The 19,257-nt window shown below is 41.9% G+C and overlaps 1 protein-coding gene across 1 annotated transcript in view; it reads left to right on the top strand.

Annotated features, from left to right (window-relative positions):
* The window catches only part of ITGA1 (integrin subunit alpha 1), a 65,187-nt gene that overhangs the window by 15,856 nt on the left and 30,074 nt on the right, over positions 1-19,257 (top strand). The window contains exons 2-9 of the mRNA XM_033164833.1: positions 3,279-3,399; positions 3,831-3,943; positions 6,328-6,416; positions 7,968-8,082; positions 12,246-12,373; positions 15,280-15,428; positions 16,185-16,335; positions 17,329-17,494. Of these exons, the coding sequence (XP_033020724.1) occupies positions 3,279-3,399; positions 3,831-3,943; positions 6,328-6,416; positions 7,968-8,082; positions 12,246-12,373; positions 15,280-15,428; positions 16,185-16,335; positions 17,329-17,494 (1,032 nt within the window). The remainder of the gene's footprint in view (positions 1-3,278; positions 3,400-3,830; positions 3,944-6,327; positions 6,417-7,967; positions 8,083-12,245; positions 12,374-15,279; positions 15,429-16,184; positions 16,336-17,328; positions 17,495-19,257) is intronic.

Raw genomic sequence — 19,257 nt, forward strand, 5'->3', positions numbered from 1 at the left:
CACCACCTTCATGCCTTCCATCATCCTTGACTATTGACCATCCTGGTTGGACCTGATAGGAGTTTTGCTCCAAAACATTTGGAGGGCCACAGGTTGGTGAAGGCTGGTATAGATCAAGAGACTGGTGAATATTCAGCTAACTTCTTTGCAGAAAAGGTTTCTTCACTGGCGTATACTGTTATTTGCACTTCTCACTGCTTACCAATGCTATGTTAAACTGATAAATGTACTAAATCAAGGCTTTGTACTTTTACCCAAGCTGAGAAAACTGGGAGACTTTTGTGGGGGGGCAATAGAGCTCAAGAAAATGGAACTCAATTAACTGTATACCAAGGCCAGTATGTCCTAGTGCCTTTTACCAGTTGCTTGACACCACAGGAGGGAAGAGTGCTCTTGTGCTCTGTTTCTGCCGGCAGGTTTCCCACAGGCATCTGTTCAGTAACTGTGAAAATAGAAGAGGCTGTACTACACAGGCCACTGGGTTTATGCAACAGATTCTTACGTTGAGATGAATTAGAATTAAGGTGCTCTGGGTTTGAATTCCCATTATTTGCTGAATTTGAACAAAGCCTAGTATTGGATCTGAACAACTGTTAATTATGAAATCTGAGTCATCTGCAAGATCCTTAGCTCTGTTTTGCTCTAGTAGACAGTTGTCTACTTTTTTACAAACAGCATTCTAATTCTTTTGTATAGTTCACTGGAAATTCTCCAGAATCTTAGTTTATTATTCTGCAAAGGTTAAAGATTAAGGCAGAGAAGCTCAAACAAAAGTTCTTTTATGGTCTGTGGGGAGGGGAATTGGCAGATTCGAATTCTGAGCTGGAAAACTGAAAGATTTGTATAAGGTTTTATCTGAAATACTGGTGTTTAGTCACAAATGAAATTAATTGCCATATGAATTTCAGTTGCAGTATTTTGAGAGAGTGAGGGTTACAAGAGCTGTGAAAAATGCACATACTCTGTATGTGATGTACATTTTGCTGGAGGAAAGCTGGGGTTAGAGTAATACATGACAACCCAGAAATGCTAGGTGTTGCATTATTCTCGCATGTTGAGCATCCCCCCCCCCCCAGGGAACTGCAGTGTGCTCTGAAGTTGATTGTATCAGTGGTGCCATTAAGGACTGGAGGAAGTCAATGAAAGAATTAATGGTTTCAGTGTTTAGGAGATGTCTGGATGCCAGGTGTAACAATGGAGGAGTAGATTTAGTGTACAAGAGAAGGCCAGAGCTCAGTAGGACAGTATCTGCTCCACATGCACAAAGTCCCAGGTTCAATCCCTAGCATTTCCAGGTAGGGCTAGGAATGCCCTGTTTGCAACTGAGTAGTTGCATCAAGCTAGTGCAAACACTTGTTAGATGGACCAATTCATTACTGTTGCTAAAAAATAAAAATCTTGCAAATGTCCCTGGGTGGATATACTGTTGCCCAGCTGACAATTGCAGACATCCCTATCTTTTATCCCTGGGAACAATAGTTTTTCAGTATGAAGCAGGAAATTGCCTACCCAGGCATGGAGATAGGTTCCTCCCCCTTTTTTATATCGTCGTCTTTGCTTCTCCCTTCAGGTTGCTCAAATCCATTGCCTCATCTCACCCTTTTGACAGTTCTTCCCCATGTGGTGTCTCAACATCTCATGTCATTAAGTTCTTATGCAGCTGTTTGGGAGTTCCACCCCAAGGGGATTTCTTCCAATATATATGTGTGTATTTCTGAACACCTTGAGAATGCCCCAAATTTGCTGATGCTTCCTTCTTGTTTTGGCTGCATAAGCATTGGTGTTTGGGGAAAATTAGTTGGCAATAATATATAGGTAACAACAAGAGACTTCACTTTTTCAATGGATTTTTCTCTAATGACAATAGTTTTCTTTGCATTCAGGTTTTTACTTCTACAGCCTTCTAGCGGGCTGCCACCTGAAAGTATTTTGTTGGAGAATAAATAACACAGCAGTGTGATTCATTTTCCTTTATTTATTGGTCAAAAGAGCAGAGCCAAAAAACGTCTCTTCCTTTCTCCTTTACTGACAATAACTTTTAAAACTACTTTTTTGCTGTTTTCTGGGGATCATAAGAGCACTAATGGAAACAACAAGACTTTTACAAGCAATAATTCTGTTCTTTTTATCGAATTCAACTACTGTAAAAGGCACTGAAAAGCTTGATCATGGCCTCATAAAATGCATTGTGAATCCTAGCATCACTTAATTATCAACAACTTTTTATGAGATGCACTCTTCTTCTCCAGAGAACATAACCCACAAGAAACACCTTCATTACAATGTCCATTAAAAGAAAAGGGAGGAGCAAAAGAAACGTGATCATACTCTTTTTGCATCTCTTCTTAGTTTTATTTTGGCCTACGTAGGACTGGACCCTTTGGCTCTTAGCCTTTACTTGGAGATCCTGTAGTCCTCTAGAAGTTTTGTACTACAACCCCAGTCAGCAAGGCCATCGTTTGAAGAATGTAAGAGTTGCCGTCTGAAACATCTGGAGGGCACCAGGTTGAGGAAGGTAGCCACTGAAGAACCGAGTCTGTTGTTTAGATAAAACACCATGTTAGGCAGTTTGGCCTTACTTTGGTCCACTTGAATCAATCCTTGGAAACCTATGATGCTGAGCTTCTCCCATCAAGCCCCTCCCCGCCCCAGCCTCATGCTGTTTTCTCAAAGCTGGGTAAATGAAGCGCTGGGCTTTGGGAAAGGGATATAAGGGCTCTGACAGGGTCCTAGACTCCTTCATCCTCCTTTCCAAAGCCTAGTTAGTGCTTTCCCAGCTTTGAGAAGGAGGTAGAAAAGTTCTAGGACTCAAGACACAAATCTCACACCTCCCCAAAACCCAGGGCCTTACTTAGCCAGCTTTGGGAAGACAGCATGAAGGTTGGTGTGGACATCAAGTTTGGACTCCCTCCCTTCTGACACGACAAGGCAGTGTGCAGCCCACAGGTTCCATGTTGAAATACTCTTGCGGCCCACTTGGTATGAAAAGTTGGATCGCCTGGGTCTAGCCACTCGATAAAACTGGCCATAGGCTGTCACAAAGGCAGAGTAATCATATTTGCACATACACTGAACACACCATGTTTCATCTAGTTCCATATCCTGCTCTCATAGTGGCCAGCTGTGACTACGATGACTGGGAAGCCGCCAAGCAGGACATGAGCACTATGGCCCTCTCTCTACTTGTAATTCCCAGGAACTGGTGTTCAGACATTGACCCCCAACAATGGAGTCACAGTGATTCATATTCTTTCCCCCTACATTTTTCTTTTTCACAGCGCTGTTGCATCTTGCTCTGTCATTCAATGTTGATGTGAAAGATACAATGACCTTCAGTGGCCCAGTGGAAGATATGTTTGGATACACTGTTCAACAGTTTGAAAATGAAGAAGGAAAATGGTACGTTTGGGGGGGGGGTTTATTCTTCCCCTGCCAGAAAAAAAACACACACATACATAAACATAAACCCTTCCCACCTTCTCTTTCAGAAATGTGTTTTACTCTCGGATCTTAGCTCTGCATATTATTTGCTCTATTCAGCTGATCACATTTAATTTATTTTATTTAACCTATTTATACACCGTTCTTCATCTGAGCAAAACCAGAGCTGTTCACAGTATGTAAACGTAAAACAAAAGCACCACACATATTAAAATATTTAAAGCCACATTAAAATTCCATTGTGACACAATATATATATATAGGAAGCTAAGGAGTTGCAGCCCAGAAATACCTTCAAGACCACAGGCTCCCTGTTCCTGCTTTATAGGGAACAACAGTAAAATTACCTGCTATATTGAAAAGGTGACCGCCTTTCTTTGGTTTTTCAGGGTGCTTATTGGTTCTCCTTTAGCTGGCCAACCTCAGAAGAAAACAGGTGATGTCTATAAATGCCCTGTGGGACAGGGCCATGGTTTGCCATGTGTAAAACTAAACTTACCAGGTAAGAATGTAAGTGGCTGGCAGAAATTTGGAGTAGGTCCAACACAGGAATGTTTAAGACCTTGTCTGTATTTTCTTTGTAATTCTCTGCATCATCGTGGGGTTGTGTCACATATGGCATTCTTCCTAGATCTATATTTATCCATGGAAAATATTCTCATGTGCATCACTACATGTAAAATATGATGTGAATGTTTCTTCTCTCGTGCAGGCCCATGTTTGTTTTTAAGGCCGGTTTGCACCTCGTCATTTTCCCATACACATGCAGATTACCTGAGGTTGTGAAAAAGTACAAAGCAAGGCACTATATGGGATGAACCAGGGCAATTGGTGGAATGGGGTAGATTGGGGATAAATGCAGCTGAGATCGCAGAAGAACATCTCCATGATGCTGCAATGTTAACACTAATATGCCTCTGTACAGTCAAGCACCTGAATACAATAGTGTGGAGAAAAATAAGCAGGCCTTGAACTAGTCTCTATGAGATACAATATAAACAAGATATTTATTTAAAACATTTTGCGCTTCGTGCATTTTGCTCTCGCTTCGTTAGATCCCTACTTTTGTTACTGTAAACCTTGGCTTAATACTGCACACAACTGCTGAAACAAGCCTAAGCAAAGCTTTGGGCTTGTGTGTTCCCCTTCTTGCGGGCAGCTGCGGAGTTTAGTTTCAGTTTTTGCAGAATCCTGACAAAGTTCAGTGAAAACAGAACAATGAAAGTTCTTGCTTAATACTAACGGACGGAGTTCCGGAGCATAGGTGACACCATACTAAAAGATTGATCCCCTGCAAGTGCAGAAAGAATATTATATGGAAGTTGTAAAAGTTCCACTTCAACCTATTACATCAGTCCAGTGGGTACGTATAGTGTAAGGTGATCTTTTAAGTAAACTAGTCCTAAGCTGTTAAGGGATTTATATACAAATAGTAACACCTTGCTTTTGGCTTGGTAACAAATCAGCAGCCAATGAAGATCTTTGCATAGAAGTGTAACATACTCTGTGTCCTGTTGACAGTCCTGCTGCACCATTCTGTACTAACTGCTTTGGTTGATCTCTGCCTTTCTTCCAGAGTGTGAAAAACGTTTAGCTATCAGGCGGGACTCTTAGTTTTCAAATCATGCATTAAATTGCTGCCTGTTTCTTTTCTGGAACATTTGCAAAGCTGTTGACAGTCCTGACTTCACAGGACTTTTATGACTGTACAGTTATACATAAAAGCAGGAACAAGTTTTTTGATTTTTTTAAAAACCCTTTTTGACACCTGACTCTAGAGTGAAATCTGAATCAACTATTGGAGAGGCTCAAGAGGCAGATAGTTTACTATGCTTTCGGACTGCTCCCGCCAAAGTGGGTATGGGGTGCCATTCAACTAATTCTTACTAAGTCCTACTCTTAATTTTAACAGTCGTGACTAAGTTTGGTCATTTCAATGGGTCTACTCTGAGTATGATGTCGTTGAGTCCAACCCATATGACAGCCAGATAGTTGCATAATATATGTGGGCCCAGCACAGGCTGAACATCTTAGAAATATGAATTTATTCTATCCAGAGCTGAAATCAAAGCTCTGGCTCTCCAGCCCAGATTCCATTAGCCTGGAGGCTGTTTTCTCCTGGAGATAATGTCATTAGCACACCACCCTCTTCCATGGATTGAGAACAAAGTCTCACACAAAATGGATGCTCACAGATTAACATATGCATAAGGCTGAAAAATCAGTCTTTTTCATGTGACCTAAGTTAAACACCTTGTGTCAAAGCAGCAGAGATACATTAATCTGTTAGGCGCTCTGAGAGATTTTGTTTTGCTCAATAGATGTTTCCATATTATCCCTCTAGCAGTACACATACAGAGTTATTTTCCATTTCAATGTACAATTAAAGAATTGTACTTAAATGTGTCCCTACATGGGTCAACTTACTAATAGGGGGACCAGTGTGAATTCTAATACGTACATATCCTGTCCAATAACTATTTCACCTTTCTACTCATTGAACTGTCACAAATGCTGCTGATCTTTTAATATCCTACCAAGTAATTTAGAAGTTTTACAAGAAAGGAGTTGGAAAGGTTTGATTTGTTCTCATTTGTAATTTATGTGAATGCTTGTCTCCTTCTGTCACTGCATTGCTGTTTTGACATCCTCTTTGAGGATCAAGAAAACTATGTGAAGCAGTGTCCCAGACCAAGTTTCTGGGATGAGAGCCAGGCCTTTGACTTGTTCATCAGAATCCGAATCAAGAGGGAGGAGGAAGGGAAACAGAAAAAGACTGTGTTTTGTATATAAAAGGTTGGGTGTTTTAGTTAAGAGAAACTGCTACATGATTTAATGTCTTGCTTGCACATTTCCACATATTTTACATTTCTGATCTATTTATAGATGACATCTCCATTCCTCACGTAGCGGAAGTAAAGGAGAACATGACCCTTGGAGCAACATTAGTGACTAACCCAAATGGAGGATTTCTGGTGAGCGAATAAAGTATTTTAAGGAAACAAGTGGCCAGCAGCCTCATACCCAGCATTGCTTGGCAATTCTGAGTGGGGGGGGGGGAATCAGGGCAGTTTTGAAATCAGTGGTTGAAATCAGTGCAGTTTTGAAATGTTCAGTCTGCCATATTGATTCAAAATGGTGTCCAACTGTATAGAAGTATAGATGAAAATCTACTCCTTGATCTCCTGAACCTACAGACAAAACCTTGTTACAGTATCTTAAGTACCCTCCAAATGCACCGCAACCAGAAAACTGCTTTCCAAAATATTTAGTAGATGTGTTTACCGTATATACCCGAATATAAGCCGACCCGAATATAAACCGAGGCACCTAATTTTCCTACAAAAACCTGGGAAAGCTTATTGACTCGAGTATAAGCTGGTTCACCTTTGCCGCTGTGGAGGAGGAGGAGGAACGAGCAGCCCGAAAGCAGCCCTTTGGGCTGCCCCTTCCTCTTCCTCCTTTGCCAAGTTTGCATTTATGCGAGCAGTTCAGGAATGGAACAAGCTGCCTGGGGAGAGTAAAGAACCGCTGTTCTTGTATGCTTCTTAAGGAATGGTTGACTGGGGAGAGCGGGTGGCAGCACAAGCGGAGAGAAAGGGCTTCTTTCTCGCCACCCCCACCGCCCGCCTCACTCGAGTATAAGCCGAGGGCAGCTTTTTCAGCACAAAAAATGTGCTGAAAAACTAGGCTTATACTCAAGTATATATGGTATATAATGCCTTGGACCAGCAGAGTCTTTCTATGAATGGAGGGAGTCATTCAACTTAAAGAAATGTCCCTTCTCTTTGCAACATGGGCTTGCATAGAGTTTCTGCAAAAAAAAAAAGTATTGGAAAGAGGCAATTTTCACTAATACTCTCTTCCTCCCGCCCCCTTTGTCACCTCTGGGTGGTCGCCCAGTCCAGAGTTAATTGTGTGACACAAATTTGTTTCCTCTTGCATATTAATGTTGGCACCAAGCTAGCCTAGCAGGTCTATTGACTTCAGTGGGTCAGTCTTGAATATGAGTGAGGCAGATACAACTCAAAGCATGGAACATCTGTTTCTTACAAGTTGAGTTTTTATATAACGTTACTGGTTGTGTTTCCCTTATTTATACCTTGGTAAAAATCTGGTAGAGATAAGAGGGTTCTGAATTGTGTGTGTGTGTGTGTGTGTGTGTGTGTGTGTGTGTGTGTATATATATATATAAATTTTATTTTCACAAATTGTTATGGGGAACAGATCTGGTTCATGGGTTGTCTATTAGCCAGTCCAGCTGTAGTTAGGGTCATCTCTGCCTCACAATTATGTTTGTTTTATGTTTTCATATACCACTTTTCATCACCAGAAGAACTCAAAGTGGTTCACATAAGGATATATAAATCACAACACTGAAACAACAACAAGAAGTTTCCCTAATGTGGCATCACACTGGTTTTGCCATGTGTTTTACGCTGCCATTTTGTGATATCCCCAGACCTCGAATTATTATGAAGTAAGCTGACTTCTTCAAACTGTAACCCTTTTCTCCTTTGCTTAAGGCATGTGGGCCTCTTTATGCTTACAAATGTGGGCGCTTACATTACACCACTGGTATCTGCTCCAATGTCAGCTCCACTTTTGAGGTTGTAAACTCCATCGCCCCATCTGTACAAGGTATGTATATGAGGCTGCTGCTCTTCTATGTGCTGAAATTATTGAGCACCGAGGGAGACGAATGTATACACAGAAGCATACCAAAAAGCAGAAGCTATTTTTCAAGGCCACCAGCATTACCAAGTTAAGTAAATGTTATCATAGTCTGTATATTACCTAACTGCTTGCTGCCTCTGGCTGCTGCTTAGCATAAACAGAGTTTGGGATGCTTTGTCACGGGCGAGGATCAGGCTAAAAATAATCTTTATGTAGTCACAGCGAACTGAGTGCCTCTTTAGATTAAGAAGACAAATGCCCTCATAAACTTGTTTAGTTGACTATTGTTTGATATCTGGAGTGCGAGAGGTCCTGCTCAAGTTTAGATCCCAGAATAAAACTCCCTCGAAAACAAGGGACAGTGTCTAACTCACTTGTTCCATCAGTTCAAAGATTTCTGCTTGCAAAATGGAACTTCCACTGCCTCTCTTACCCCCATGTGTCCCCTAAATCTCTTCTGGGGTTTTCCCCAATCTCCTGGAGCAGATTTGGGGAGGGTGCAGGAGCAAAAGGAGACAGTAAGTTCTGTTGCAGAAGTAGAAATCCTCGTGCTTGCAGAACAAATTGGTTCTGGTGCAATTGTGTACATTTGGGTGATCGGAAGGTCGGCTGTTCGAATCCCCGCAACGGAGTGAGCTTCCGTTCCTCTGTCCCAGCTCCTGCCAACCTAGCAGTTCAAAAGCACTCCAGTGCAAGTAGATAAATAGGTACCGCTGTGGCAGGAAGGTAAACAGTGTTTCCATTCAAACTGGTTGCTTTCACAGTGTCCCATTGCGCTAGAAGCGGTTTAGTCCTGCTGGCCACATGACCCGGAAAGCTGTCTGTGGACAAATGCCAGCTCCCTTGGCCTGAAAGCGAGATGAGCACCGCAACCCCATAGTCACCCTTGACTGGACTTAACCATCCAGGGGTCTTCTACCGTTACCTTACCTGCCATTATTATTATTAGTAGCAGCAGCAGCAGCAGTAGTAGTACCCATATTTCTTCTTGGCAGTAGTCCATAGAAAGACATGTGATTCTATCTAGAAAGCAAATACATATTTTCAGCTGCTAGAACTTACCCATCATGAAACATCATGGCTATATTTCAAAGGAACCTTTTATTTATTTTTTGTTCCTAAGATTTATATCCCACACTTTTGCCACCAGGTAGCAGGTCAACTTATAAAAGTCCAGAATATATATAATAATGATAAAATAATAATTTACAACACAGCAACAATTTAAAACAGCAGTGGAACGCAGCACATAAAACCCAACAGAGCATAATAAACATGTTAGTTCTCAACAGCTTCAAATAATTAAACGGCCTGGGAAAATGCCTGCACCAGGCACTGAAATGGCATCTTCACAAGGGGCCAGGCAAGCTTCCCTTGGGAAGGCATTCCACAAGCTGCAGTATTTTTGCATAAAATGGCCTGGCGGCTGCCGCTCCACTCTCATTCTATTTCTGATGTTCAGGCTGTGAACGTCATTGGTTATGTTGCCAAAAGGACACCCCATGCACGAAATAAAATATAAATCAGGCTTGAGGGAACCCCAAATTTTGTAGAGAGATGTGAAACCTTTGTAAGAAAATGCTAGGTGAGGATTAGGAATGGGGAAGAAATTTGGAACCAAAACACAGTCATCCTTGGAAATTTGCATTTGCCTGAATTTTGAGGTGCAGTTCTCAAGCCAAGCAGTGTGTACGAAAAGGCATATAATGGAACAAAATGTCCATGAAAACAGATAGTTTAGTAAAATAAATAAATGCATTATTGTAGGGCAGGCATCCCCAAATTCTGCCCTCCAGATGTTTTGGAACTACAATTCCCATCATCCCTGACAACCGGTCCTGTTAGCTATGGATGATGGGTGTTGTAGTCCCAAAACATCTGGAGGGCCGAGTTTGGGGGTGCCTGTTGTAGGGGGAACTGCTTTGGAAAAATGTGCTGGGCAAAATAGGGTGCAGACATTTATATTTTAGGAGACATTCCCAGTAAAATGCTGGTGAATTTTCTAGGAAACGGGGGGGGGGGGACCCAGGAACTGATGTGGAACACTGAACTTTAGATTGGGGGGAAAATGAGAAAATGAGAGAAACAAAAATTGACAGTTCCACCCATCCCTAGCGAGGACCCAAAAGAACCTCTTTAGGAGTGGCCATATTCAGTGGCCATGGAACACTGACTGAATGTTGGAGGTGGAGGAATTCACAGGTGGTGCTAGATTGGAGTGGCTGGAATCCTAAACAATGGTACATTTCAGATCCCACCCATATAAAACCTACACTACTAGAGAGGTTTTTAGGTTTCTCCTGGACCTTTCCAGTATGTGACTTGACTGACCCGCAAGGCAAGATGTTCAACATATTACCAACCTGTCCTACTGTTATTTTAATGGCATTCCATTATTTATATTGATTCCCAGAGGTAGATCCCATTGAAGAAATGCGCTGTCTTGTTTTCATAATTACTTTATGATCCGTTTCCCAGAGAGCATGCTGTGGGAACATATGGTTTTACTTTTTCTTTCTCCAGTTTTTCTTCTTGCTCCCTGGCTGAGGACAATTATAAGTAATGCCAGACTAACCATATTTCTTTGGTTTTGTCTGAGTCATAACAGAAGAAGCCAGAACAGTTGTTTTCTTGAATTAGGGCCACTTTGAATGTTGCATACCTCGCACCCCCCTGACATATGTGACCCATCGCAGACATTTTTGCACATGTCAAAGTACGTGAGAGCCAGGAAATGCTGGATATTATTAGTTGCGGCAATTCCTGTGATCTTGGAGGCATCCTTTCTATTGGAAATCAGACATTTCAGCCAGCCAGTAACAGCAAATTGGATAACGTGTTTTATTTATGCGCATAATCACATGCTCTGGGATAGCCAGCAACTGAAAAAACTTGTGGCAAGTGTAAAAATATCTGAACTATCTATTGAGGATGATCACTAGTATAAAATGCCCTTTCTGAAACAACTGGGAGTCAGAATCCTCGATTCAGATTGAGTCAGAATCCAAAACAGTCAGATACCAACATCACCTTTGCAGTTTTGTGTTCATCTTGGTTCCCCCCCCCCAAAAAAAGTATGTGTTTTTATGCAAACATTCCCTAGTGTACATATTTGTGATCACATTATTTGGCTGCAAGATAGTGTCACAAAATTTGGGGAAGTGTGAATTTCAAAGGTTAGCTGTGCTTCAGTTCACATATTGGCTCAAAAAGTGTGAACTGGGTAGTTTCTCATTTGGAATGCCAATGAAATCCTGAGCTGTAGTGCATTAGGGATAAGGGCAGCTGTTCCCTCTGCCTGCAACATGGTTCTAGTAGCACAAGGAAATAGGCACTAGTGTGCCACTGCCAAAGTGTCTGGGTTCACACTTCCACCGCCTTAGATACTTCCCAACAAAAGTATCCTTTTCTATGTACCACTACTGTAATAAATTTACTGTTCCTTACTAAACTCCACCCTCAGCTGTATGTCCACTATCTGGTTGGCAAGCATTAATGTGGTGAATATTGCACACAGTGACATGCATCGGAATATAATATATCAGGGTAATTGAATATTAATTTTTCTATTCACCTTTGTCATCCTAATGCTCTTGCCCAGCAATCAGGCTTCCTAGGCTGCTCTAGGCACTGATTTTAAAGGTCAACAACTGATAATCTTCTTCATTAGCTCTGGGATGGGAAACCTGTGACCTTCCAGATGTTTTTGGATGCCAACTCCCATCAGCCTCAGTTAACACAGCCAGTACTCAGGGGTAATGGAAGCTGAAGCCCAATAAGACCTGGAAGGCCACAGGTTTCCTCCCTATACTCCTGCTTTCAGAGTTCCCATTTAGAGTCTCGGCAAGTCTCAGTTGTAGAAATTAACTCCAGAGGAAGAAATGTCAATGGGATGCAGAAGAAGAGGTATAAGTAACGCCATCAAGACCGAACAATTAAATGTTGCAGCCTGTGATTTCAGCATATTTACCTAAAAGTGATTTCCACTGAAAGTAAAGGGGAGGGGTCCTTGCAAGTAAAGCATCGAGAGTGCCAGCTAAGATTTAGTTTAGTTTTTTTAAAGGCATTGTTAATTTCCTCCTGATGCCTTGGAGCACTTCTTTAAGATCCAACAATTCACGTTGCAGAATGCAAGACCCAGCTGGACATTGTTATTGTTCTTGATGGCTCCAACAGTATTTACCCATGGGAGAGTGTCACTGCTTTCTTGGACAGCCTGCTGAAAAATATGGACATAGGCCCCAAAGAGACACAGGTATGGCGAAAAACACGTTTTGTCTTCCGTTTTTGATGGGGGATGAAGGGAAAAGAGTAAGGCTGAAGTCCTGAATCTACTTAGCTGGAAGTAAGTCTCAATGAACTTGATGAAGCTTGCTTCTGAGTATTGGTTAAATTTCTAGCTAAAAATGTGCAGCATTACACTGTAAGCTATATAACCAATGATATTTATGTTGCAGGCATATAGTTTTGTATCCAATGAAGTCATGCCATTAGCGGAAGGACTTCTGCTTATGCAACAGAACTTCTCCTCCCTCTCCTTCCAGCACATGCCTCCTCAAATCTGTTTTTGATAATGGTATTAAAAGTGTTGGTTATGGCTGAAAATATCCTTCACTGACCTGAAGGACACTTTTCTCCAATATGTGGCAGCCTATGTCCTACCTCTATCTAAGGTGTGTGTGGTGAGGCCTTAGAAGAGGGCCTTTTCACCGGCTACACCCAGGCTCTGGATCTCTTTTCCTAGAGTGGTTCATCTAGCCCCTTTTATAGACTTTGTGTTGTTATTTGCATTTTCAGCCACCTTTCTTAAAAAACAAACAAACCAAAAAAGGTCTCAAGGCAAAATTTGAGTACATGGAAACAAAGATCTCAGTAAACACCAGAACAAAGGTTTTGTGTTGTGGGTCTCAAATCGACTACTTTTTTGTTACTGGTTCACGCAGTCCTGAATTCTAGTATAACTGGTGGGGGAAGAATGTTTGTATCTAGTTTCTTTTCTGCAATCATAATGTGAACTTGCTCCTTCTCATTTCCTGCACCCCAGTCTTCGGCCTGCTTCCTTTTTCTTTTAGCTGTAACGCATTTGTAAAGGCATGTCACACTTGAAACAGAAACCTCATAGTCAAAGGTGGAGGTTGGAATGACTGCAACTTGCGCCAGGAGTTTCAGATTTGTAATAAAATAACTATGAACTGCCATACTAACATTTTATTTTAATAACTGTGGTTTTCATGTTTCCTTCAGGTGAAACTCTGTAATTGCAATTTGCAGTAATAACTGTGGTATCATTATTTTAATTTTTGCAACCGTAAAACATCTGTGCTTCCGTTCACGTTCTTTGGTTAAAATGGCACCAGTGAGTGCCAGTAAACAAAGATGTTTTTTACTAAAAAGAGATGGGTTATAAAACTGATTGGGAAGCACATCTGCAAAGCCTAAACTAAAAATGCAAACTGGCCCAGCTATAAAAGAATACGATTAGATAAAACCTGTAGAGGCCTTATTGATATTCAATCTGTCAATGTTACAGGGCTTTTAATAATAGATGAGGAACAGATAAATATGCCAAATCAAGGTGCATTTTCACCCCACAACTGAGCGGCGTGTACTCAAAATATCAAAGGCAAACATAAACTTGAAATATGCTAATGGAACATTGCACAGATCACCTCTAGTCAAGAACCTCCCATAACATCAAAGCAAGTGGAGATGAAGAAAGAGGTTATTTTCAGAGTGGGGGGAGAGTTGTTTATCTTTCTTTCTTTTTTTCTTTTTTTCTTGTTTCGTGTTTCTTTTACAAGCGAAGTTGGGAAATTCGTGTACAGTGTGTGTTTGATGAGCACGCGCACGTGCAACCATACTGCCAAAAGCGCAAGAGGGTAGCTGCCACCAGCAGCGACTTCCTGCCATGTGTTCATGTGATGGATATGTAAGGATTTGTTACAAGTATGATCCGTACTAATGTCCTACCCAGAACAGGTTTTCCATTAGGAAGCTTTTGCCAAGTGTGAATCAGTTTTCACATTTCAGATGGCTTCTCTGTCTTGAGCAGAAAGCAAGAGGAACCCACTATAAGCGCATAGATGTGGGCTCTGCACAACCCCATTCAGGGCCCGATCTGGTGCTCTGGAGTGGCCTTGATTTGACGGCCTTGCACTTCTTTAATTGGGACCCTCTAAGTGTCCCTATTTTCCAGGGACACCCCAGATTTAGAGAAGCCATCCCAGTTTCTGATTTGATCCCAGAATGTCACACTTTTCCTTAGGATGTCCCTATTTTCATTGGAGAAATGTTGGAGGGTATGGTGGGATATCCCTGTTTTCACTGAATAAATGTTGGAGAGTATGGAGTTATCCGAACCTTGAGCCGCCTGAAGGCAATCCTGTATCGGGAAGGTTTTTTATGTTTAATGTTTTATTATGTTTTTACATAAGTTTGCCTGGGCAAGCAGCCCAGTAAGATGTGTGGGTGTCAGGGGATCCTCCAGAGGCAGCGGAGAGCCAGCTGAGGTGGAGGGAGGGACCGTGGCGGAGGGGCAGTCAGATGTTGCAGGGTCCCGACACCAACTCAGCAGTTCAGGGACGGAGGGGGAATCGGTAGTTCCATCGCCCCAACTACGTAGGGGCCTCAAACGGAAGGAGGAGACTTGGGGTCCCCAGGTTGTTTCATTGGAGGCGCTCTCGCAAAGCGCCACTTCCGGAATCTGAGAGTGACTAAGACGGTCATGGAATTTGAGCTCTTATTGTACATATCTGTATAATAAACTGATGTAAATATACAGATTCTGAGTCATTGCCTTTTACTCGTGAGGATTATCATTATGGAATGGGATGTCTCTATTTTCATCAGAGAAATGTTGGAGGGTATTGGTGTAAAGCATACAGTTTGGAGGGCAGGAGAAGGAGATGCATGCAGACTGCTGCTGTGTGTCTCCTTCTCTCCCACCCCCCTCCACTTGTCAGAGCAGGTGCCAAGAGTAGTTCTATTGTGTTTTTGTATATTCTGTTGGAAGCCACCCAGTCAGATGGGCGAGGTACAAAAAACAACAACTTCTTCTTCTTCTTCTTCTTCTTCTTCTTCTTCTTCTTCTTCTTCTTCTTCTTCTTCTTCTTCTTCTTCCATCATTGCAATGCTTACTTTAGCAGACTTTATGTGTTATAGGTTGGGATTGTTCAATATGGAGAAAATGTCACCCATGAATTTAACCTCAATACATATACAACTACGGAAGAAGTGCTTGTTGCAGCAAAGAAAATTGGTCAGCGGCAAGGACGCCAAACCATGACAGCTCTTGGAATTGATACAGCAAGGTAAGTACTGCATACAGTGCAATATTTATCAAGGTTAATATGCTATACCAGCCCCCATGAGCTGGTATATGTTGGTTTTTCATATGCTCGCCAATTGTCACCAATTTACAAGTTGGTTTTGTGCAAGTTAATATTTGTAATGTGGTCCTGTTGATGCTGGAATTAACTTGGCCTATCTGCCTGAAAGTAGGGTTGCAGGATCTGGAGGACTGTGGTAAAAGGAAAGGGGAAGGAAAATTCTGGTCCACAATTATAAGTACTCGCACAAATGGGATGACTTTGTTGGATATAATTCCAAGTTTGTTTACTTATTTAGAACATTTGTTTACCATAATACAAGGTCTGGGTAAGGAAGGGTGACTGACCCAGTGAGCTTCATGTCTGAGCAAGGATTTGAACCCAAGTCAAACACCCCAACCCAATGATGGGGAGACTGTGACCTTCCAGAGGTTGCTAGACTACAACTCCCACCATCCCTGACCAGTGGTCATGCTGGCTGGGGCTGATGGAAGTTGGAGTCCAACTGCACTAAAGGGTGACAGGTTAGTCATCCCTGTTGCAGAAACTCTGTTCAGCCAATATAATTCTGCTGGTTCTACAGATGTAATATTAGGCTTTAATAAATAATTGCTTATTTTGACTGTTGATCCTGCTTAGTTTGGTACTTACTGCTTATAATTGGTTGCAGCCGTTAGCTGGGAGAATGTTTGCAGCTGCTTTTCTCTTTTGCATTGCTCTCTTTCTCTGACTGTTTAGGAAAGAAGCTTTTACAGAAGCTCGTGGAGCACGCCCAGGGGTCCAGAAAGTCATGGTAGTTGTGACAGATGGAGAATCTCACGACAACTTCCGATTAAAGAAAGTGATTGAAGATTGTGAAAAAGAAAATATACAGAGATTTTCGATTGCTGTAAGTGAAGGGTGGCACTTTCAGGAGCCTAAAGATCCGTAGAATGTTCTGCTTCCATTTCCCTCAAGTTTATCTGGAAACATGCTACATTAGCTACATGACCATCTTTTCAGAATTGAGTAATAAAGGTGTAGCTCATTGCCTACATCAACCCAGTAATTCCTACCACATACAAGGTAGATCTATATTATTTTCTTCACTTTGCAGATGAAGAGCTAAGTGAGGGAGGACTTTATGTGCCTGTACAAACTGTGCACATAAGTTTGATTCTCTTTGTTTGGGTCTGAATAGAGACAATGACTAAGGAGATCTGGCAAAGCTTAGCTCCTCTTTGGGAAATGGATATGTTTAGCTTTGGGCTTCTCCCAGTTCCCACCATAATAAATCCACGTAGCACATTTCTATAATATAGATCTTATGGATGATTTCCATAGGCATCTAGTTGGCCACAGTGAGACAAGGATGCTAGACTAGATGGGTTGTTGGCCTGATCCATCAGGTTCTTCTTATGTTAAATGGCCAGCTCCCATTGTACAATCACATATTTGGCACCCACAAAGCTTTTCCTTGCTGGGGTATATTGTTTCTCAAAATTGGCCGGTGAAGCAATAATGCTACAATATGGCTGGCTTTGCAACCTTGGACAGTGCTCTCTAGATCATGGCCAACATCAACAGATGGCATAGTCAGGCATCTGCCAAGGACACACATCCCAGCAGAAGGTTCAGTGGTGGGAGCCTCCCAGACTTTCTCCATCATGCGACCTGATTGCTGAATGCCACAGGCCAGGTCCAGACTTGAGTGGTGTTTCTGTCTGGGCTGGTCCCAGCAGGGCTATTTATATAGTTATATAACATCCATGGCTAAGCGATCTCCCAAGGCAACGGTTCCTGTATTTGCTTCTTCAATTTTCCATATGGTACCACTTGTGAGCTACAGGAATGTCTTTTTAAAACCTTGCAACACTAGCATGTCTTTTTGGAAATGCCATAGATTCTTGGCCACTACAACAGAGGCAACCTAAGCACTGAAAAATTGGTTGAGGAAATAAAATCGATTGCAAGTGAGCCAACAGAGAAGCATTTCTTCAATGTCTCGGATGAATTAGCCCTGCTTACTATTGTTGAAGCTCTTGGAGAGAGAATATTTGCTCTAGAAGGTATGTTTTGGTTGCCTCTTTTCTTTAATTTGAATGTTTCCCTGCATAATATTCATGAGGGAGAAATGGTTTCCTGCTGCTGGAGTTTTCCATTATGCAGATGAATGAAGAAAGGGCAATTTTGGAATTCTTCTTTTCACTCCAGTGTCAACAGTGAAATTCCCTTTTTTCATTTTTAGGAATACAATAAAATAACAATTGCTGCATGAGGCCAGACTAATCAGAGCTGGTCCTACCATTAGGCGGTTTGAAGCGGCTGCCTCGTGTTGCACAGTGTCTTGGCCAATCCTGTGATCAATGGTCCATTTGAACTTTCATGACGTGGCAGCAGGATTCAGCATTGGCTAAAAACTTTGTTTTGGACTACAAGTCCCATCAGCCATAGCCAGACTTCAGCTAGTAGGGAAGATGACACAGGGGTTTTCTGCCACAGATTCAATTACTGTTCTTAGGCTAGTTGGTTAATATTATGCCTCAGTGTTCCTCAGCTGTTAAATGGAGTCAATATCAACTTAAGTGACATAAATGCAGTTTAGTGTCTATGCAGGATCTGCTTGCAGTTTGCTTCCCTGCTTTTCTCTTCTGTAACCATCTTCTCGCATGAGTTGTTTTAGTTGTTACTTTCTACTCAGGGTACTGTTGAGTCAGGGTTATGTCTTATCGGCCCCTTGACATGGTGCTGGATTCGACACTGGTCCAACCTCCTTATATAGATAGTCATCAATCTATTACATTCCAGAGTCCAGAAAAATAAAAACATCCTGTATACAGTACATACCTTCATCTTAAGCACAAAGCAAAATATAAAGCAAACCGTATCGTAAACACCATCAGCTCAAATATTCACATAATGATTATTCCAGCTTCAGATGGTTAATAGGTTCTCACTACCATTGCTAGAAAATTGGTCGCTACTAACACCCATGGGATTTTATTTCCCAGCAAATATTTAACATAGCATTGAGCTGACCTTCCTGCTAGCTGGGACAATAAGGGGAAATTATTTGATGACGAGCTTCAGCATGAAAAGGGCAAAGGAGTATAACATGTTGTACAAATTCAATCTCCTGGTTATACAGGAGTGACCTTAATCTGTGAAAAGGTGGAGGGTGTGTGCATTTTGTCATGCCACCCTTGCCCACAAGGCTACGTAGTGCCTGGCACTACTCAGACTCGCCCCGACGTGCCTGTTCACTCTTCGTAAGGTGTACGGATCTGAGCTCAGTCTCTGATAGAAAACCTGTTACTGCTGCCACCATAGTACCTGAACATTTCCCACTTTTGACGTAGGCATGTGGTGTAATCCAACAATTTATTAACACAAATAAATAAGCAATTTTTTATCACTTAGTGTGCAGAAACATATGGGGTCAGTTTTGTATTATTTGATTTGTTACTTCTTATCACAAAAAAACAATGACTGATGTAACAATGCTGATGCTACTTATCAAACCAATCCTGCTGCCATCCAAATGCTCTCTCCGCCTACAACTTTCACTGCAGCTACCACCCATTCTCAAACTCAACTGACTCTTAAACTGTCTCCCACCAGGATTCAAACTTTCTAACCCTTATCCAATGACTTCCAACTTTCCCAGATACCCTCTCCCACCCCCACCCCAACCTACATCTACATGTTATACTTACCGACACTTTTACCCTAATGACACTTGTATTGTTACATATTGTTGGCATCCATCTGTCTCGAGAGACAATGGAGTGTGCCTCCAGGGGTGAGGTCAAACCACTGCGTAGCAGCATCA

Source organism: Lacerta agilis, chromosome 11, assembly GCF_009819535.1.
Source record: "Lacerta agilis isolate rLacAgi1 chromosome 11, rLacAgi1.pri, whole genome shotgun sequence".
In the NCBI taxonomy this organism is placed as follows: Eukaryota; Metazoa; Chordata; class Lepidosauria; order Squamata; family Lacertidae; genus Lacerta; species Lacerta agilis.